Consider the following 23,106-nt stretch of genomic DNA (forward strand, 5'->3'; position numbering starts at 1 on the left):
GCCTGGACAGTCAAGTCCGGAGGGATGGCTTCTTTGGCCATTCCGTCCTCCAGGACTTTCTGGTGTAAGTATTGGTTCGCAGACCCACCACCGGGGTATGTATTGCTGGGGTATTTATTCTAAGGTAAGGAATCTAATACTAAGCTGTTTCTTTCAGATGAACAAGTTACTTACCTTCGGTAACGATATATCTGTAAGAAACAGTAGTTGGTATTAGATTCCTTACCGCCCCACCCATCCTCCCCGTTCTGCGAACCGATACCTAGGGTTAAGGTCACCCCCTTTCAGGGCCCTAGTTTCTTGGCACCAGTGTTGGTTCTAGCATGGCTCTGCGTATCTGGCGCAGAAAAGCTGTGTCTAAGAACTGACGTCAGCGCGCTTGGGCTGCTTCTAAGTACTCAGACGACGTCACTCCGGCGCAGACTACGACTGACGCGGAACCAGAGACGACGCATAATGACGCGCAGGAGTATTGCTACGCAAAGGTTTCCGGATCAAGTCTGACGCCTGGGGATATTCTAAGGTAAGGAATCTAATACTAACTACTGTTTCTTACAGATATATCGTTACCGAAGGTAAGTAACTTGTTCGTCAGAGCACTTAACATTACACAGTCAATACACCGAGACAATTAATCATACGTGTGTAAATCGGTGTATAGGAAATGTTACATAAAACCGAGGACTACAGTGTGTAGGAGTCGCATGTCATCCATACTGCATGGGCAGTATAGTTTAAGAGTGCTTTGTCTGGTAAAGAGCAAACTCAGAATTTAAAATGTAATACCATGGTTGATGTTTCACTTTAACAAGAACATTGACTTCTACCCAAATGAACCCTTTTTGCAACATTATGATAATGAAAGACCGGGGAGACAATCATGAGCCAATCTATACCTTGCAGTTTACATGGAGATCTTTAATGACAGTTAACAGCTCACTGTTCTATATCAGGATTTTAATTTATAAACTGCAAGTAACAAAGGGATCTCTCTGACAAAAGAAGTAACTCACAGACTATTTACATGATCTGCACTTTGTGATGTGGCTGGTGCACGTTCTTTGCAGCAGGCATATTAACCCTCTGCGCTTCCTTGCGATGAGTCAAAACATCCACTAGACAAAACTCCGATCCTTCTCGACGAAGAACAATAATCACCAGTGTTCTCTTGACATTTTCATTGTTGCCTGAAAATTGCTGGAGGCCAGGAATGAGGCAGCAGGTGCTTTAAAGACCGCTACCCTCCCCACCCCCTGCTCCCCCCCCCGCGACACTATTCGTCCCACCCCAGAGCTGGCTGTGTCTGTATGTTCGCAGGCACTGGTTTCACTCCCTGCCCCTGCGCTTACAGAAGGTCCTGCTTTCCGCACTGTAAGTGGAAGCATCACTTTCGACTGAAGATCTTTGACTGATGAATCTTAAACTGTTTTGCATTTCCCCTTCTCTTTCGAACCACAAGAAGATCCCAGAAAAGACTTAGAAAAATGTAGGACTCTTGTAAAGTGTCTGTTCTTGGAAGAATTGCCTTAAATAAGTTATGCTAATGTAGAGTGGATCGAAGTTCTGCTGAAGCTCAAGTAGGGATGAATGGGTTAAAATTAAGACTATAGAAGAGACACTACTTTACTTAATGGTTTTTTTCTTGGACTCCCTCCAGAACCCAATTTAAATGCAAGCCAAACTTTGAAGCCCCCAGTTAGGACTCTTACTTTTTAGTCACTTGATTTCCGAGTGCAGTGGGTTTCTGACTCTTGTCTGGTGTATGTTTGTTTAGTATGAGTGGGTCTTCAAGTAACGTTTAATACTAATGTTTAGTCGCACTGGCAATTATCCTCTTCAGTAATGAACAGTCCATTATTCATATAACAATCGTGCATATCTGATGAACTGGACATTTCTGAGGCTGACTTTGAATCTAAGCCCATCGTTCGCCTGGGCTGACCCAGAGTCAGCCTTAGCCTGTGTGTGCTCAGACTGACACTTCATCAGTGCTACTGGGGGGCCGGTACTACTGAGACCCTCTGTCCAGACGGGTTAACGATGAGCCGCAGGAGGGCCTTTAGGCCGCACCAGCTTAGACCGGCGCCAATACGGCCTCCAGCAAAACCAGTACCTCTACCTCCGAGATACACAGGCTGACTCATCTTCTTTGCCTCAGACCATCCAGGCAAACCCTGTAAGTCTGAGTTGGTTTTATAAAGTTGGTTTAATTGTCTGCTTGTGAAGTACACAGGTCAACAGAGAATCTGTCTGGGAGGCCCTAACTAACCCAGCGTCTGTGGAAAGGCTGTGACTTAACCGATCATCTCTGCTTGGGAGGTCTCAGGCCTACCGATTGGGCCCATTATTGCTTCCCGTGAGGGCCAAAGCTGACCCATTATCTCTACCTGGGCAGGCCATACTGGGCCAAGAGCATCTGTCTGGGAGCCCCTAGCTACCCACGCAGCTGTGGGAGGACCCAGACTTCAAGCCCCATCTATGTCAGGGAGGGCTCAAGCTCACCCATTATATCTGCCTAGAAGTGACATGGGGGCCAGTCATCGGACTGTCTTATGCCTTGGAAGACCCAAATGGGTCTGGGAGAGCTAGTGTCAGAACAGAGTGAGCATTTTGTAATAAGGGATCATATAGGCTGATAAGAGAACACTCATTTTGCTCACATAATTATTGTCAACCAAAGAGTTTAATATATCTTTTTCTTGCTTATAGATGAATACCAGGAAGGAAAGAGAGTACACCAATATCCAGTACACGCCATCAGAGAAAGGAAAGACGAAACCACTACCACCACCTGTCAGGACACAGCCGGCCACCCGGACGCCGCCCACGTAAGCACATTTGTACTGGTCCCTACTGAGCACCTGCTTTGGCTGAAGCATTGCAAGATATTTTGCCATAACAGCAGCTTTTTGTTGACCCCAGTACTAAGATTATCAAAGACAAAAATGTGACCGTATTGTGATCCGCGGGTAGAGCTGTGTGTGGGGACCCTTTACTAGAATAGCAGGGGTTATGCCAACCAGGACTGAGAAACTTTTGTATTGCTGTGTATGACTCGGAATACTTGAAAAATATTGGGTTCTGGGGATAGGATGTGTGTGATTCTTTAGGCTATTTTATTTAAGTGTTTTAATAGTAGTCGGAGATGCAGGTCTGGATTGCACTAGAGAACAGGGGTCTCCAACGGGTGGATTGGCAGCCTCTGGTAGCTCACCAGTACCCTGGAAGCAGCTCCCAGAAGTGCAGCACAGAATGCAATTCAGAGGGTCTACCCACATTGAAGAAGTCTGCAGTACACATCTCCGGATCCGTTGAGTGGTTGTCATCCAAACCAATGGCTGAACCTGTAACATAACTACCCCTCTCCACTCTCAATTATGCAAAGTAACCTGAAAGTCCTTCACTTTTCAAGGCCCACTCTATCATTTACACAACTTGTGTGTAAAAGATGAGATGATCTTTAAGTGTTTTTACCCAAAACGAAGAGGCCATATTTGATAGACAAAAGTGTGTTTTGAGAAAATGATATGCTGATGTTTGAAAACAAAAGGATTGAAAATCCAAAACATTTTTAACCCCTTCGATGCGGCCGCTTTTTTTCCCGTGTGCGGCCGCCGGCCGAACACGGGCGGTCCATGACGAACCCCAGCCGTCATCAGCACACGAGCACCGTAGTGCATGACGGCTGGGGTTCGTCACCAGCATGGAAGGGGTTAAAGCAGCTCCTTGAATGATAATTCATTGTGTTTTTGGATTTATAGCGGTTATTATTTTCTTCGTGCCAGCGGCCAACTGCTGCTGTGGCTGTGTTCAATTTTTTGGCTACTATAGGTGTAGCAGGGTATACTCAGACATGAGTCCCTTTCTCACTGCACCATCAGGATTCAAGCAAGCCGGGCCGAAGAAGGCTGAAATGCCAGAAACCGGTCCCTGGTAGCTTGTCTCCTTTCTGGTGAAGAATTGGCTTGGTAGTTTAGTCTGCCCTGTTCTCATGATGAGATGTAAACAAACAATGGTCCTAAACCTATAGATTGAAGTGCATTGATCAAATCAGAAATTGAATAAATATTCAAAAACAAAAGCACCTATGATTAGTCTGCTATCTGTAAATCAAAGACTAAATCTTTGAGAAGAACCTTACACCACGTTTTTTTAGAAAAATATATTCTTGTTTAATTTTTTATATTCATATTTTTGTCAATAAAAACATATAGGTTGCCCCAAGACAGGAAAGTGCAAAGGGAAAGTGTGATTCAAGGGGGTGAGCAGGTGAAGTGAAAAAGAGAAATTGCACAATAGTGAAAAAGAGATAAATTTATAATTTTAACAATCAATACTGAATATAAACATTCAAAATTAGCAGTATTGAACACCTAGCCAACAAACATAAATTCATTTGAATTGCAATCAACAACATTGTAGTGTTCACGTATCAATGTCCACAGTCTTGCACTGTCTACAATGTTGGAGAGACACTGGTCTAAGGTGTATGTATTGAAAATGTCGACGTTTCGACTCGACTTATTCCCAACCGGTGATTTAGACTTGGGGATTGCGAGTCTTCATCAGGACAAAGAGCAAACAACGAGGCAACCAGGGAATATTGAATAACCCCTTTGTAGTAGAGAGAACGTTGGTTGGGTGATCCGAATTCACCACGTCTCAAACAGGAATCCTTGAAATCATATCTGGGTCCATGTAATGGAGACGTTATTTCTTATGTGGACATGGTGGGTAATACCTTGACTGTGTATGAACACAGCCTCCAAGTTGGAAAAATTACGAGCAGTCACTCCAGAAATGAACGCGCACTGATTCCGAATTATGTATTGTTTGGTAGCAGAGCTAATCCAAATCACTTCCGGAAGTAAGCCGCTGTATTCCCGATTCTAGCGTATACATCCGAGTCTCACTGTGCTTCCGGATGTCCAATTACTGTGGAGAATGCTCCCACTTGATTTGGAACGCCGTGTTTCCGTACATGAAATCATCTACATCCGAGCCTCACGGTGCTGCACCGTGAGGCTCGGATGTAGATGATTTCATGTACGGAAACACGGCGTTCCAAATCAAGTGGGAGCATTCTCCACAGTAATTGGACATCCGGAAGCACCGTGAGGCTCGGATGTATACGCTAGAATCGGGAATACAGCGGCTTACTTCCGGAAGTGATTTGGATTAGCTCTGCTACCAAACAATACATAATTCGGAATCAGTGCGCGTTCATTTCTGGAGTGACTGCTCGTAATTTTTCCAACTTGGAGGCTGTGTTCATACACAGTCAAGGTATTACCCACCATGTCCACATAAGAAATAACGTCTCCATTACATGGACCCAGATATGATTTCAAGGATTCCTGTTTGAGACGTGGTGAATTCGGATCAACCAACCAACGTTCTCTCTACTACAAAGGGGTTATTCAATATTCCCTGGTTGCCTCGTTGTTTGCTCTTTGTCCTGATGAAGACTCGCAATCCCCAGGTCTAAATCACCGGTTGGGAATAAGTCGAGTCGAAACGTCGACATTTTCAATACATACACCTTAGACCAGTGTCTCTCCAACATTGTAGACAGTGCAAGACTGTGGACATTGATACGTGAACACTACAATGTTGTTGATTGCAATTTAAATGAATTTGTTTGTTGGCTAGGTGTTCAATACTGCTAATTTTGAATGTTTATATTCAGTATTGATTGTTAAAATTATAAATTTATCTCTTTTTCACTATTGTGCAATTTCTCTTTTTCACTTCACCTGCTCACCCCCTTGAATCACACTTTCCCTTTGCACTTTCCTGTCTTGGGGCAACCTATATGTTTTTATTGACAAAATTATGCAAAAATATGAATATAAAAAATTAAACAAGAATATATTTTTCTAAAAAACCATGGTGTAAGGTTCTTCTCAAAGATTTAGTCTTTGATTTACAGATAGCAGACTAATCATAGGTGCTTTTGTTTTTGAATATTTATTCAATTTCTGATTTGATCAATGTACTTCAATCTATAGGTCTAGGACCATTGTTTGTTTATATCTCTAGTTACCCAGGTCCATACCTTAAGGGTCACCCCATTCTTGTAACTGTTCCCATGATGCACTGGGCCAGGGACAGACTGATTTGCATATAGCCAGGTTCTGAGCTGGGTTGGTGCAGTGAGATAAATAACGGTGATGGATCAAGCCCTGATCTTTGGACTCGGTAAGAGTGGTCTGCTTAATTCAGACACTCTGTTCATCACCACCCCCTTTTCTGAATCGTGGCTGTGGTCAATAGTTACGTGAAGGCTTCTTATATTGATAAAGCTCTAGCCGACATTATTATTGCAGCCTTACGCATTGAGAGAGTTAGTGTTCTATCCCAAATTTAGCTGTCAACTATCGTTTGTTCAGTACATTGTATCCAGAATATTGACAAACACAACATCATGAAGTTAAGTATGTGTAGGAAAGTATAGTTACATTTATATTGTTAACTCACATCAATTTATCTTGAAGATTTATCCTTCCATCACAAATCTCTGCAGTGTATGTAGAAATGCAAATCTCTGCAGGGTATGTAGAAATGCAAATCTCTGCAGGGTATGTAGAAATGCAAATCTCTGCAGGGTATGTAGAAATGAAGCTTGTACAGAAGTATTGATTTACTTTTCTAAGTACCTTCAAGATATTATGCAATCCGTATTCTGGATATGAAATTTTGGCTGAGGGTATTTTGTCACTTGATACCGTGACATACATCTGGGTGGTCATATCTGATTCAGGCACTATTGCAACCATGATTAAAGCCATTAAAGCTCAGGACGATTTCGTTGATCAGCAGTAGCTCTCATTATGGAAATGGTTTGAGGTCACTGAGCTAGAATGTGAAAGCTGGGTGTTTGAGAAAACTACAATCCACCAAATGGATATTGACTACCCCAGTCAAATTCATCATCACACTCACCCGTGGCAAATTCTTGACCCTTCACTTCAGCCACCAAATTCCTATCACATGACTTCCCCAAGTAGAAGCTTATATTCGATCTTAACTTATCAAACATGTAAAGCCACCAAATGCCGTCTGGATTCTATCTGCTGGTAAAGAACCAGAGAATATGTTTCCATGTTTGCCTCCCTTCATTGTGATTAGCCTTTCCTAGACTGAAAGTTTTCTTTCCCTTGAGTTGGAATTGGTATTGTCATCCCTCAATGTAATTTTGACCACTTGTATGCCAACTACAAACATCTCGTATCCAGAATAAAGGAGAAAATGTTCTAATAAGAGTTCAGAATTTTTTGACTGCTTTACGTAGTTTTGTTTGCTTTCCTGTGTGTTGGACGTATACTCCATTGGGATTCTAAATCTCCACCACTTCACTTTTGAATGCTCCAGCTCCTAGTTGGTCAACTTTTGCCCTTGTAATCCTAGATCCTAAGTTAGCTCTATTTTGTTTTCGGTCCCCCTTTTGACTCTTGCCTTGCTAAGACTGCCAAAGCAGTTGCTCTTTCTATTGCACCTTTCGTGACTTCGCTCTTTGATACCTCTTTAAACTGAGCCATAGTGCTGGATACCAGGAAAAAAGCTGCCTTTGACTGCCAAGATCACGGAAAGCTGCATAAACCAACAACTGTCTGAAGATATTGAAGGAGGCTGAAAGCTTTTCCGTCTGGTTTCCGCTCTAATCTTAGAACTGAGACTGTATTAGTTGAGGCAACCAACACTGACAGGATGCTGTAGATGCTGGTGGATCCACCACCCTTAATCCTTTTAGACCTCTCCGCAGCTTTCCAAGTAGTATATTGTAACATCCTTTTTGACCGGGAACCATTTTCAGCTGGTTTTCTTCTTTTCTGCATGGTCGCTCCCAAGCAGTCTCTAAAAGCACCAACTGTGGGTCTCAAAATGCTCTTTGAACCCTGTTTTTTATATCTATGCCACCAATCTTGCTGTGCTCATTACATCTTCTGGCCTTGAGTTCTACACATATGTGGACGACAGCCGGGTTTTTCTATATTTTTATGGGAATTTCGATCATCTCCAGAATCAGTTTAGAGTGCCTCGCTTCGTGGCCAGCTGGATGAATTTCAGATCTCTCCGTCTCCATACTGTAAGACGGAGATTGTTTTTGGCAGACCCTTTTATCTGATTGTCTAACTGGTGTCTTGATTCTCTTGGTGCTCCTCTCTCATGGGAGGACCTCCTTTGGCAGCAGCTGGGCAGGGTCCTAGAACAGTCTACACAACGTTCATCTCCATGCTTGGAGAGTGAGTGGTGACAGTCGTCATTTTGGCACCCAGACGCCCCTCTACTAAAACCATCTATGCAGGACACTGGGAGAAGCTTGTTTGAATTCCTCCCAACACATCCAGCCTTTACAAGCCAAGTCGTCACATGTGCTGCTTTTTTGTTTAACTTTAGCCCAGCAAGGCCTTGCCATGGCAACTGATGTATTGTTTGGGCCTTAATAGCTTTTTTTTTTATCCTTCTCTGTTCAAGTACCTGCTGTGACGCGGTTTTCTGAAAGGGCTGGCCCATATGTTTCCACCCAACCCATGTGCGATGCCCCAGTAGGGGCTTAGATCTGGTTCCCACATGCCTGATGTGCACTCCATTCAAGCCCATGCACAGCTGCCCGCTTCGATGGCCTACCTTGAAGACCGTGTTGCTCATAGTGATACCATCCGCTCCGCCGTGAGCAAGCTGTAAGCACGCTCTGACCAGGGGGTTGGAGGGGTTCATACCCAGAGCAAGCCATCTGGTGGTTAGCTGCAGTAATCACACATATCTAGAACGGATTTTACACATTCCTTACAGGGTTTTTATCATTAAAGAGGCAGCAATACTGTCTAGCCAGGAGATGGTCTGGCCCAGCTGACTGATCTTAGCTCAGAAAGATTTTCATTGATCAAAAATAGCTCTCATTATAGAAAAGTTTGGAGACCTCTGCACTGGAGTCCTGTCACGACCCCGTGATGTAGTGCCACATTTGTATTTGCTTGGCCACCCTTATTTTGGTAGCTGCAAGTCCGACCCTACACGTCTTTGAACATATAGGACTAACAGGACAGTCGCTTTGTGTGTTACTGTGGCCGTATACAGTTGTGTGTTACTGTGGCAGTATACTGTTGTGTGTTACTGTGGCAGTATACAAGTTCCTCAGTGAGGACTGATTGCCTTAGCCGGGTCCCACAACAGGCCTCCCAGATTACTGTATGCAAACTTCCCTTCTTGCCTGCTTGGTCCCCCTTTATGCATTCACCTAGTCACCCCACTTCTGTATCCCCACAATACTTCCACCTATCTAATACCTGCAATATATAACTTTGTAGGCCACCTCTGTGGTCCCCGTAGCTAGGTGCCCAGTACATTCCACTCAGTGCAGCTGGAGCGGCCCATTGTTTGCCCAAACTCGGTTGCCCCTGCATGGAGGTCTCTCGTGCATACTGCCTCCGCGTGCACTGCAGACAGATCATTCTACACCCCTACTTCCGTGGCCCTAGTGTCCAGTGTTATTTATACCCATCGATGCTATCCCTCGTACACAGGCGCGGCATCATTAAATCTCCACAGTATACCAGTACTTTATCCACTAGGGGGCAGCAGAACGCTGTAGTCACAGGCACCGGCTCCTGTTCCCAAGATGGCACACCCATTAAACAGCTCCTCTTTTCTGTCAGCGTTCCAGAGCGCTTAACAGCAGGCCACACGTTCCGTTTCAAAGTATTTAGCAGAGTTTATTTTTGATGGAAAGCGGGTGTGGTACTTCCATGTTTATGTAACGATTCTTTAATGCAATTTGTACAACAACTGAAAGGTGTTATTTTTGCTCCTTGCTGTAGAACTGGTAACACCACCTATACATGCTGGGGGCATTGCTTAATCCACCTTTCTATAATTGTAATAGGATGCTTAATATAACTTTTATTGCCAAACTCTCCCATCTCCATCCTAATAAAAGTTTGTATAATGCAAAGAAACGAGACTGCCTGCCTCGATGGCAGGCTGTGGGGGCCCCAGAGTACTTGTACCGACGACTTTCAGTTTCAATGAAGGTACCCTCACTGGAGGGATGCTTCAACTCACCAAACTGTCTTTCTGACTTTCTCTCGTCAAAGCTGCCACCTAGTGTATTACCTAAAACGAGTAAATGAGGGATAGATAGCCCAGTGGACGCCCGAAGCCTTGTTCCGAAGCGAGAGTCCCTGGTGTTCTGAATCGGCCTATATTGGCGAGGAGGGTTCACCAAAACCCTAGGTCGTGTCTTGAGCGTCGTTTCTCCGAAGCACCGGGGTAGTGGAAGGGAGGTGACGCACCTTTTGGGATCCTGATGGCATCATAGGGTGACTAATGTCCCATTCTTAGCGCACAGCTTCTTTTTGGCTGTGGGGAGGCCAAGGACAGGCAAGAAGTGGAAAGTACAGAAAGTAAATAGGCATTTTAAGATATTCAATCCAAATAACCCCTTCGTGACTCTTCCCTACTCTATCCCTCCTTGGCTCACCCCAAACTTTATTTTAATACTAGGACCTCCAAACAACTCTGCTAAATTCTTCCCTTCCCTATCCCTCCTTTACTCCTCCCAACATTCGTTTTACCACTATGATCTCCCTAATCCATTTTTAGAGATTCTTTCCTCCTCCATCTCTCTTTATACTCATCCTGAACCTCATCCTACCATTATGATCTCCCAATAAACACTTTTTATACCCTTCTTTCTTCTATCCCTCCACTATCTTTTTCAATCCAACTAACACTCACATGTCCACTGCTCAAATTAACTCAAATTCACTATGCTAATTCCCCACTAATCCTGTTTGCAGCTATTTATTATCTGACCTTGTCCTGTCTCCATCACCTCCGTTTCTCACTCAAGTACTGTAGCTCTGTTAGGTTTTTGTGCTTTTAAGGGTAAATGTAAGAGAAAGAAGTAATCTGAGAAAAGGGATGCGAAAGAGCCTGTGCCTAACGCCCATATTATAAGTTAAGAGCTAATTCCGATCTCCGCCCCAACAAGTTTGTGCAGGGATGGAATTACATGTTATGTGATAATCATCGCACCCTCAGAATTTTCTGTTACAGATTCTGGCAGGTCAAAATTTATCAGTGGAAGAGACCCAGAAAAAAGGCTAAACATTCATAACGAGGACTGTTAAAAATATATTGCTCATCGAATGCTTAATTTTATAGTTAAAAACTCTGAATTGGATGGATTTACCACACATGGTAAATAACTCATCCTGTGGTAATGGTATTTACCTCGTGTGGTAGACACCTCAACTTTTTCCCTCCCAACATGTATTTAGGGGCTAAATTTGTAGGGTTGACAGGTATGTGTATATGGTTTTTGCAAGTGTGTAATTGTGACATGGAAGCATGGCAATTAACCATGTAATGCATACATATTATGAAGAATCTTCTGGTTTCTTTGAAGGGTTAACGAAGACTCTGCAGGGGTGTACGAAAATCTGAACATACTGAGCGCCAAGGATTCTGGAGTGAGCAGTACTGGGCGGTAGTAGTTCGCCTGCTTGGAAGTAGCAATGAGTGTACAGGTAAGGCTAATGAACGCACTGTTTTTCCAAGTTTTTAGCGTGTCATGGGGTGTTTTTATATATTTCTGATGTGCTGCGGTGTAGTGTTGTGGTCTTTTATGTAGCTGTGGGTTTGAGACGGTTGACGTGGTGTACTATGCGTTGCGGACTTTAGTAAAGTAGTACTTGAGCAGCAAAGAATGAATTCCATTTTAAATAAAGTGTGCAAGTCGTGAATCTGTCAATACTCAATCAGCATGGAAGCGACTATGACCCATTTTGAAGTGTGTGTGCGTGTGTGCGTGTGTGTGTGTGTGTGTGTGTGTGTAAGTGTGTATAAGTGTGTGTAAGTGTGTGTGTGGCTCACTGGTTAGAGGCGGCAGACCTGGAAGCAGAGGTCAGCCCGGGACCAGGGTTCAATTCCCGGCTCGGCGGGGTCTTGAGTCCTAAAATGTCCATGGACTCGACAATTCTCGCTCCGGTGCCTACTCGATTCATGGGTTCACACTCTGCGACTCTGGGCAATAGCTTGCTTAATCTCCACAACGGCCCCTCGCGGCGGGATGCCTGGCTTTCACCTTGCGGATACCCTGCCGGGGTTATCTCACAGGGGAATACCAGGACGGGTTCCCTAAGCAAGCGCTTAGAAACCGCTCGGTGATTTGCGCTATATAAATCCCTGTACATTTATATATATATATATATATAATATATATATATATATATATTCTTTCAGCAATCTTTTCATATATCAAAAGATACTCAGACACCTTCCTTCTGTGAAAAACGATTTAATGCGGCAAACAAACAACGCGTTTCAGCGGTTAAGCCTTGATCACGTTCAAGAGCCTAAGTGCACGTAAACAATTTAAATCAAATGGTGTATACAGTTACCAACATAAACATAGGACTCACATTTAGGTGCTGTGCTTGGTAGGATAAACATTTCGGCCATTTTTGGAAAGGTAAAAATATAGGTGGAAACAAATCATAACATCGGGTTATTCTATATCTGCACCGAATCCTGAATCTATGATGCACATAATTCATATACGGCTAAAGTACAAATAATTGAGACGTCATAATATCAATGTTATTATACATTTTTCTGCGTGTCACAGCTCAAATTATTCCTCCAATATTATAGATGTTCCACTAAAGCATGGTTGTCCCATTTTATAACTCATATCGTCCTCATTTCTTCATTAGTGCATATTCATAATGAGTCACTCGGAAGAAAGTATAATATTCTACTTCCATTATATTGACATTGCCACGGTGGATATGAGTGCCCTTTTATCGCATAAATAAAAACAGGCTGACATCATTATGTGAATGCGGTAATTCCGCCCATGTGGGCTAGAACACAAATGTTAATGAAAGAACACGATTGCTAGTGGATACATGGTATGCATCATGGAGCTTCACCTTCCATCTGCACGGTTAATGGCCATAATATTCTACTCACTACAGCACCTATAAGAGTAAAAAATTAAAATTAGTGATTTTCTGACTGGGATATTGTTACAAATATAGCTCATGCAGTTCACATTAGTGGAGATGTACCGCTAATTCCTCTGTTACATTCAAACCATAAGGAACAATGCTGTTAAATTCAATGATATACAGTGATTCCAGTTTACGTAGGGACAGTTCTTGATCACCACCCCTAATACCCAGATCAACAGAATCAATTACCACCATCCGTAATCCATTCGCATCTTGGTAGTGATGTGAATCAAAATGTCTAGCTATTGGGTACACTTTGTTGTTATTAACAATAGCTCGGCGGTGTTCTAGAATTCTTTTCTTCGCCTGGTGTTTGGTACTTCCCACGTACCATTTTTTACAGGGGCAAATCAATAGATATACACAGTGTGTCGTGTTACATGTCAGATGCTTTCTAATGGTAAACTCCCTGTTGGTGTTCGGGATAGATAGCTTTTTACAGTTGACACTGTTTTTACAGGCTTTGCATCTGTTGCAGCATTTAAACCCTATCTGTTTTCAGATGGTCATCACTTAAGTGATGACCATCTGAAAACAGATTTGGGCAGCAATCCCCAAATCACATTTCGAAAGTGCAGATCACTCAAAGATGAACTAAGCCACAATCATGTTACACAGTGTAGTAGCAACATCAAACAAGCACAGATAGGGTTTAAATGCTGCAACAGATGCAAAGCCTGTAAAAACAGTGTCAACTGTAAAAAGCTATCTATCCCGAACACCAACAGGGAGTTTACCATTAGAAAGCATCTGACATGTAACACGACACACTGTGTATATCTATTGATTTGCCCCTGTAAAAAATGGTACGTGGGAAGTACCAAACACCAGGCGAAGAAAAGAATTCTAGAACACCGCCGAGCTATTGTTAATAACAACAAAGTGTACCCAATAGCTAGACATTTTGATTCACATCACTACCAAGATGCGAATGGATTACGGATGGTGGTAATTGATTCTGTTGATCTGGGTATTAGGGGTGGTGATAAAGAACTGTCCCTACGTAAACTGGAATCACTGTATATCATTGAATTTAACAGCATTGTTCCTTATGGTTTGAATGTAACAGAGGAATTAGCGGTACATCTCCACTAATGTGAACTGCATGAGCTATATTTGTAACAATATCCCAGTCAGAAAATCAATAATTTTAATTTTTTACTCTTATAGGTGCTGTAGTGAGTAGAATATTATGGCCATTAACCGTGCAGATGGAAGGTGAAGCTCCATGATGCATACCATGTATCCACTAGCAATCGTGTTCTTTCATTAACATTTGTGTTCTAGCCCACATGGGCGGAATTACCGCATTCACATAATGTCAGCCTGTTTTTATTTATGCGATAAAAGGGCACTCATATCCACCCGTGGCAATGTCAATATAATGGAAGTAGAATATTATACTTTCTTCCGAGTGACTCATTATGAATATGCACTAATGAAGAAATGAGGACGATATGAGTTATAAAATGGGACAACCATGCTTTAATGGAGCATCTATTATATTGGAGGAATAATTTGAGCTGTGACACACAGAAAAATGTATAATATTGATAATATTTCGTCTCAATTATTTGTACTTTAGCGGTATATGAATTATGTGCATCATAGATTCAGGATTCGGTGCAGATATAGAATATCCGGATGTTATGATTTGTTTCCACCTATATTTTTACCTTTCCAAAATGGCCGAAATGTTTATCCTACCAAGCACAGCACCTAAATGTGAGTCCTATGTTTATGTTGGTAACTGTGTACACCATTTGATTTAAATTATTTACGTGCACTTAGGCTCTTGAACGTGATCAAGGCTTAACCGCTGAAACGCGTTGTTTGTTTGCCGCATTAAATCGTTTTTCACAGAAGGAAGGTGTCCGAGTATCTTTGGATATATGAAAAGATTGCTGAAAGAATTGTTTGGACTCTCGGTATCCAAACCCGGACCGCCCGACGACAGCTTTACAACCTGACCGGGGATCGTGGAGAGAAAATATATGTATATATATATATATATGTACACACACTTCCCCAAAAGGAATAAATTAGGTCGCACACAAATCGTGCAGCTGAGACTGAAACGTTGGAGGTTTGTTTTCTTGCTGGAGAATAGCATTTTTAAAGAACATTAAATACCTGCACGAGTGCGACCTAATTTATTCCTTTTGGGGAAGTGTGTGTAAATAAATGGCAACCGGGCTCGGTTACAAGGCAACGCACCACTCGTAGAGCGCCATGCCAGCAAAAGAAGCCGATGGTTTGAGTACGAGTGTGTGTGTGTATGTGTGTGTGTATATATGTATGTATATATATCAAAAGCTAAGGTGATAGTAGTTGGATGTTGAAATGAGGTAAAAAATAACGTTTACTGAGCTTACTATAACTTGTTCCCCTGGCTTGCACTGTTTATAACTTGACATATTACAGCACTCATGACGTCATTGATGACATCACTTGTATAATTCAATGCATATGTACATCAATGCAATTTTAATAGTGGCAAATTGTTTAAAAGCATTTATGCATCAATTCTGATCCTTATAATCACTGACTTTGAACACAATGATGTACATACATCGGAGTGTGACTATGTAACATAGTTCTTGTCTTGCACTAGCACTTTAAAGGTTTTTATCACGTGACACATGCAGAAAAAAATGTCAAATGTCATCATTCATGACTTCACTGGTGACACCATAGTCCTATACAGTATTGAGTTCCTGAGTGTAAGATGGAGACTGGTGAGCAGGTAGAAGGGGGCAGAGACAGTAACCTGATAACAGAGATCAGTGCTCTGGGTTGGTCACTAAAAAAAAAATAACGGCAGTGGTTAAAGTGACGTTCTAGTTAGACGTTGAAATGAGTTAAAACTATTTATAAACAAAAAAAATGAAATTCACCAGTTATAGTTCAGTGAACTAACTAGACCGTGTCCCCCGCCATGGCCTGCTTTTGACCCCACTTATTCCATCTCTCATAACATGTTAAATTACATCATTGGTGACTTTACTAATTACATTATCCAAGCTACTGCTCCTCAAGTTACTTTATAAGCCCCTAGATCCTTCTAGGAAAAAAGTAAGTAGTAAGGGGACCCCAAATCTATACATCATAGATTGACTATATGTAGATGTGTGAATGTCCAAAATAGAAACTGTGTAGGACTGGAGACCAGTCTGATTGACTATGTTAACAGTTATATGATGCACAGTTTAACTAAAACTACACTTCATTTAAACAAGGTAGAAACTGAGCGCTATTAGTGTCCTGTTGCCAAAAAAGGGAGAAAAACTAAAGCTCACCCTCACAAATAATTATTCACCTATAGATATCTGTGCACCTGCTGGTAGTATGCCCGGATGCATGCCCCAGGTAATTCTGGGGACATGTAAGCATCGCTTATTGATATTTCTTTTGTAGTTCCAGGCTGTTTGGAGACCAGGCAGACTTCACTTTGGAGCAGTTTAAGGATAGTCATGCTATGGCCCGCTCCTTAGTTTTATTATCCCTGACCTGCTGGTTCCACCAACAATACCGGACGTTCTGAGGTTACTTTTGACTTCTGCGAGATAAAGCCATATGAGCCTGTTCAGCAGCCCATACAGCCCTTTCGTGTCTCCAGTGGACATGGCAGTGGCAGGATATGGGGTCACTAGCGGGGTGAGACCTTGTATTCATCCATTTCCTCCGCAGCCAAGCTCCAACTTCAGGCGTCATCGGCAGACAGGGGGCAGGATGCACTCTTACCAGCCGAGCGGTCATGTAGTTACCTCAGAACAGTGGGTCCTGCAAGTTGTTTGTCAAGGTTACACTCTTCCCTTTCAGTCAAACACCCCCTCTAGTTCCTCTGCTTTTTGCAGAGATTTCAGCAGAATATGCTTCTATCTTTGCCAAAGAAGTTCAGTCTTTGCTGGCCAAAGGAGTGAAAGAGTCCCTGAGAAGAGGATGTGCACGAGTGCATTCTTTTTACTTCTTCGTGTCCAAGAAGACAAAGGGCTCAGGACAATTTTGGATCTTCAGTTCTTGAACACCGGGCGGACAAATTCAAGATGTTGACTCTAGAGCAGGTACTCTCTACCACACATCGTTGGGATTGGAGAGGTCTTGGACTTGCAGAACGCATATGTTCATATACCTATTTTGAAGTACCAGAAGTCTTTTGTCCGCTTCTTTGTGGGTTAGGAACACTTGCATGTCTCCTCCTGCTTTTTTATCTTACCTCGACCCCTCAAGCATTTACAACTGTGATGACTGTTGTCACAGCTTATGTTTGCAATCAAGGATCCACCTATTCCCATACCTTGAGGACTGGCTGTTGAAGGCAAGCTGTTATTCAGTCGCAGACAACCATCATTCTACTTTTTCTCTTGGGTGTTGCCATCAAAAAGCTGAAAATCCAAATCTTACCAGTGCAGAGAATTCCCTTGAAAAGGGGTTGTTCTGGGCAAAGTAGAATTGAAAGCCATACTGAAAGAGCAGCAATTCAAGGACATTCAGGGTATGATCCTCATGATTCTGGCTTAGTTGTGTGTTCTGTCACAGACAGTTCTGAGGCTTCTTTGTCTCCTTACCTTAGGCCGTCTACTAGTGCATCCTGCCCATTGGCACAAATGGGCCCTGCAGTAGAACCTAGACCTTCAGTGGGCTCAGCACTGGGCTTGTTCCCCAGGACCTTCAATGGTGGATGAAGTACACCACCCTGGACTGCAACATACCATTCTCCCTGCTTCATCCAAAGCTCACATTGGTGATGGACGCATCATGCCTGGATAGGGTGGAGATCGCGGGGCTTTTTGTCTTCAATGAGGCAGCGGCACCACATACATCTTCTAGAGCTGCATGCTATTTAAATGGCGCTCAAGGCTATCCTGCCTCCATCAAGGACACACCTGTTCAGGTTCTGGTGGACAGCATGACTGCCACATGTTATGCAAGCAGTAAGGTGAGTTGGGTTCTTCTGTGTTGTGCCTGGAAGCGATGTGACTCTGGCGCTGGGTGGACCTTCAGGCGATTTCCCTGACTGTCAACCACCTAGCAGGCTTCCTGAATGTTTGGGTGGGTGAATTCAGCAGATACCACAGACGGCATCTGCACCAGGAGGCAATTCAAAACAGTAGTGTGGGCCTAGGGAGATCTTTTCACTACTGCAAACACCCAATCAGAAGCCTTTCGTGCTACGTGGGGGACTCATTCTGCCTTCTGTGGAATTCCAGTCTTTGATGCTGTTCTGAAGAACATCAAGAGGGACTGGGCCAGCTTATTCTGACTTGGCTTTGAGAGTCTGGTATTTCAAGCTGCTAAGTCTGGACATTAGCCCTGCTATCCACCTGTCTCTTTAGGAAGGCCTTCTGTGCCAACAAGGCTGGGTTCAGCACCTGAATCTCTATTGCCTACACTTTCATGTGTGGAGATTGAGTGGCAACCGCTCAGTGACCTACCTGTGGAAGTGGTGAATGCCAGCAACCCCTACACCTGGAGGATACTACAATTGTACCTTGAGCGAACCAGGCCTTTGCATTCTAATGAATTATTCCTTTATTTGTGTGCTAATATTGCAATCTCAGCAGGTGCTTAAGCCAGTAGAGCTAGATGAATAACTTCTGCATAAACGTGTGCATTACTATGCCTTGCAAAGGATGCATCTTTACCGTGACTGTTGCCTATGGGGATTATTTCCTTTTGCTATCACCCCTTCTCCAGCTCCTCTGCCTGAAGTAAAACAAATAGCCTCTTTTTTACAGAAGGCAACTGGTGAGTGCAAACTGGCACAGGTGAAGGGTGTGTTGCGCATATGGGTTGCGTCATGCAAGTTACATGACTGGCAAGTTCTGAACAAACTACCATACAAGCAGATTCTGTTCCCGCAACTAGGTGGGGGGGGGGGGTACCCACAGGTTGATGAAAATAGGGGATAGCTTGTATGCTAAAAGTAATGGCATCACCAGAAAGGTAGTTGGATTCTTGGGCTACATGATTAGCCAGTGACCATTTGCTATAGAACACAAGAATGTGAATCTCGTACAAGAGGTGTATGCCTCTGAGACAAACATTTTAATGGAGCTAGACATGGTCATGAAACACCTTCGAGGCATATGAGATGTAGATCATATGCTTTTGCATAGATCGCTATCTAGTGTTGGGTCTGTTTGCACTTTGTTTTTCTTCAAAGAAGTCTTTCCAGTCATGAGGTAGGTGACTCCTCTTTTCGGTGATAGTGCGCATGGGCATCGACTCCATTGCTAGGTTGTTTGTTTCTGCCAACTTGTTTAGATGTGAATGGCTGCCCTTCCGGTTAGGGACCGTTTCTTCAGGCCCCCTTCGCACAATCCACTACCCTAGACGGTATTGTGTATTGATCGCGTTTCCCATTCTCCACGTATCGCTTGCTCTAGAAAACCTTAGAACGGAACATTCGTGTAAGGCCGTTGGGCATACCCGCAGCGGGATCAGTAGCAGCTGATGGAACGGATTCCATTCAAGTTATGCCCAGGGTGTCACGCTAAGTTCCCGCACACCGACTTGCACAAAGTGTGCAACATTTGCCTATCCCTGGAACACGACGAGAAAGGCTGCAAAACGTGTCAGTCGTTTCAGTCGAAGAAAAACCTACGTGATCGGCTGGCTCTACGTCACGAAATGTACCATCAAAGCGGCTCTGCGTCTGACCTCCTCGGAGAAGAGTCCAAACACGAAGAATTGCAAGTGCAGGAAGCAGAAATGGAGGAGGAGCACATCTCAATATCCGACACGGACTCCGAAGACCTGACACCGGGACAAAGGTTCAGGAGTAAAGACTTCTTTCCCATACCATCTCCTTTATAAGAAAAAGGCTCCGGTCCCTCTTCTGCCTTCGGGCCAAGGTCTGCACTGAGAAAAGGTTTCGACCACCCTGCCTTCGGGCTTGGCGCCAAAACCTAAACAGTCTTCCGGTTCGAGCTCTACCCGTGCCCACGCCGGTGCCGACCCGAAACCTTTAGCGTCGAAAGCGAAACACCTTCTGGTTTCTGTGCCACCGTTGTGTAAACCTAAATCTTCAGAGCCGAAACTTTTGACACCAAAACCGGCATCTAAAGAAAGTACAGCAAATAAAGAGCCTCAGATAGAAAATCCACCGTATCCGAAACAAAAGGAAATTGTTATTCATCCCGAAACAGGTCATATTCATGCCAAACTTCCTGAAAATAGGCTTACCAGAGGACTACCACATTCTTTTAAAGAAGAAAAATGTGGCCACTAACCCTTTTCCTTATATTTCACCTTCTTCACCCATTCATGAAGAATTGCTTTTTACACCTACATATTCCTCTACATCACCATTACCTGAACCAAAGGATACAGGGGATGTGGATATAGATCACTATGCACCACAGGATGCACCATGATCCATGGGATCATTATAATGTCCCTTAACCTGATAATGACCCCGACTTGTATCCATTCAGGCCTTCACCTCCAGATGATACATTGAGTACACTGAGCACCTTGATAGGGCCACACAGTATAATGGGTAGAGCTTCACAAGGAGAGGTTAGAGGAGGATTTATTTGTTGAAGACACTGAGTTCATATCAAAGGGCTACACAAACATTACCAATGTTAAAGGCAATGCTCAAACACACTGAGGATATCTTTAAAGACCCTGTGAGAACTAGGATCATCACTCCCATGGTAGAGAAGAAATACAGACTGCACCTAATGACCCTGTGTATTTCAAAGGCCAGTTACCCTTAGACTCTCTGGTCGTTTCCAATGCTCGTAAGAGAGCGAACTCTCAAACAGGGGCTGCCCATCCTCCTGATAAGAAGTCCAAATTAGTAGATGCTTCGGGAAAAAGGATAGCCTCACAAGCGGCTAATAATTGGTGCATTGCCAATGCCCAAGCATTGTTGGCAAGATATGATAGAGCTCATTATGAGGAACTCGAATAGCTCATTGAATTCCTTCTGGATAAGCGTAAGACTAAAGCCTGTGACTATTTAAGAAGGCAAATTAATAACTAATACCTCTATCAGGTGTGTTAGATCAGGCAGATACAGCAGCTTTGGCAGTAAACACTAGTGTACTACTCTGTAGACCTGCTTGGCTAAGGATTTCAGGGTTCTACCCATTTGGAATACGATTAAATCAGACAAATTGGTTCTACAAATTATCCAATCTGGTTATTGCCTGGAGCTTACAAGCACTCCACCGAATATTCCTCCAAGGTCGCACCTCATGTCACAAGAACATCTCACTCTTCTTAAAGCAAGAAGTTCTTTCTCTGTTGCAAAAGGAGGTAATAGAACCAGTCCCTTTACAATACCAAGGAACAGGAGTGGACTCCCTCTACTTACTAATTCCCAAAAAGGACGGCTCTCTCAGGCCTATATTGGACCTCGGAGAACTAAATCTATACATTCAGTCGGAACATTTTCATATGGTAATACTCCAACAGGTGCTTCCTCTCCTTCAGCAAGGTGACTTTTTATCCACTCTGAATTTAAAGGACGCTTACTTTCATATTCCCTTAGACCAGAGGTCTTCAAACTTTTGGATGCCGAGACCCCCCTGTCAACATTTTCAAGCGTAAGGACCCCCTCCTGACAAACCTTTCTAAACCTCTAGCTTATGAGGAAGGTGAGGACCAAATTATGTGACAGGCTTGACTAAATTGTGTGAGCAGAAAATGTAAATAATGTTCTGTGATGCTGCCATTTTGGGGTAGCATTGCTTTATTATTTAGAATTTTTTTAAACACAATAATGCTGAGGAAAGATTTCACCCCATCAGTATCAGTTAATAACCAAAATACAGCAATTAACATCAGAAAGATGTCTAGTCAACCTCTGTGAAGGGCCTCCCAATCCGCAGGGATACGCGCTACCACATTAGAAGCTCACCTGGCCATGGCCGGGAGCAGCAAGGGTGAGTGCATGATGATCAGTGTGAGTGCATGGTGATTGGTGCAAGTGCATGGTGATTGGTGCAAGTGCATGGTGATTGGTGCAAGTGCATGGTGATTGCTGTGAGTGCATGGTGATTGCTGTGAGGGCATGGTGATTGCTGTGAGGGCATGGGGATCAGTGTGAGTGCATTGTGATCACTGTGAGTGCAGGGTGAGTGGGTGAATGTGAGTGCATGGTGATCAGTGTGAGTGCATTGTGATCAGTGTGAGTGCATTGTGATCAGTGTGAGTGCAGGGTGAGTGGGTGAATGTGAGTGCATGGTGATCAGTGTGAGTGCATGGTGATCAGTGTGAGTGCATGGTGATCAGTGTGAGTGCATGGTGATCAGTGTGAGTGCATTGTGATCAGTGTGAGTGCATTGTGATCAGTGTGAGTGCATTGTGATCAGTGTGAGTGCATTGTGATCACTGTGAGTGCATTGTGATCACTGTGAGTGCAGGGTGAGTGGGTGAATGTGAGTGCATGGTGATCAGTGTGAGTGCATTGTGATCAGTGTGAGTGCATTGTGATCAGTGTGAGTGCAGGGTGAGTGGGTGAATGTTGTGAGTGCATGGTGATCAGTGTGAGTGCATGGTGATCAGTGTGAGTGCATGGTGATCACTGTGAGTGCATTGTGATCACTGAGTGCATTGTGATCACTGTGAGTGCATTGTGATCACTGTGAGTACATTATGATCACTGTGAGTGCAGGGTGAGTGGGTGAATGTTGTGAGTGCATGGTGATCAGTGTGAGTGCATTGTGATCGGTGTGAGTGCATTGTGATCGGTGTGAGTGCATTGTGATCAGTGCGAGTGCATTGTGATCAGTGTGAGTGCATTGTGATCAGTGTGAGTGCATTGTGATCAGTGTGAGTGCATTGTGATCAGTGCGAGTGCATTGTGATCACTGTGAGTGCATTGTGATCACTGTGAGTGCAGGGTGAGTGGGTGAATGTGAGTGCATGGTGATCAGTGAGTGCATTGTGATCAGTGTGAGTGCATTGTGATCAGTGTGAGTGCATTGTGATCAGTGTGAGTGCATTGTGATCAGTGTGAGTGCATTGTGATCACTGTGAGTGCAGGGTGAGTGGGTGAATGTTGTGAGTGCATGGTGATCAGTGTGAGTGCATGGTGATCAGTGTGAGTGCATTGTGATCAGTGTGA

The 23,106-nt window shown here is 43.6% G+C and overlaps 1 protein-coding gene across 1 annotated transcript in view; it reads left to right on the plus strand.

Annotated features, from left to right (window-relative positions):
- Nucleotides 1-23,106, plus strand: part of LOC147672981 (tyrosine-protein phosphatase non-receptor type 11-like) — a 302,524-nt gene that overhangs the window by 273,802 nt on the left and 5,616 nt on the right. The window contains exons 14-15 of the mRNA XM_086947841.1: nt 2,710-2,828; nt 11,414-11,534. Coding sequence (XP_086803967.1) covers nt 2,710-2,828; nt 11,414-11,498 — 204 coding nt within the window. The 3' untranslated portion in view covers nt 11,499-11,534. The remainder of the gene's footprint in view (nt 1-2,709; nt 2,829-11,413; nt 11,535-23,106) is intronic.

The sequence above is a fragment of the Lissotriton vulgaris genome (assembly GCF_964263255.1).
Source record: "Lissotriton vulgaris chromosome 5 unlocalized genomic scaffold, aLisVul1.2 SUPER_5_unloc_1, whole genome shotgun sequence".
Classification (NCBI taxonomy): domain Eukaryota; kingdom Metazoa; phylum Chordata; class Amphibia; order Caudata; family Salamandridae; genus Lissotriton; species Lissotriton vulgaris.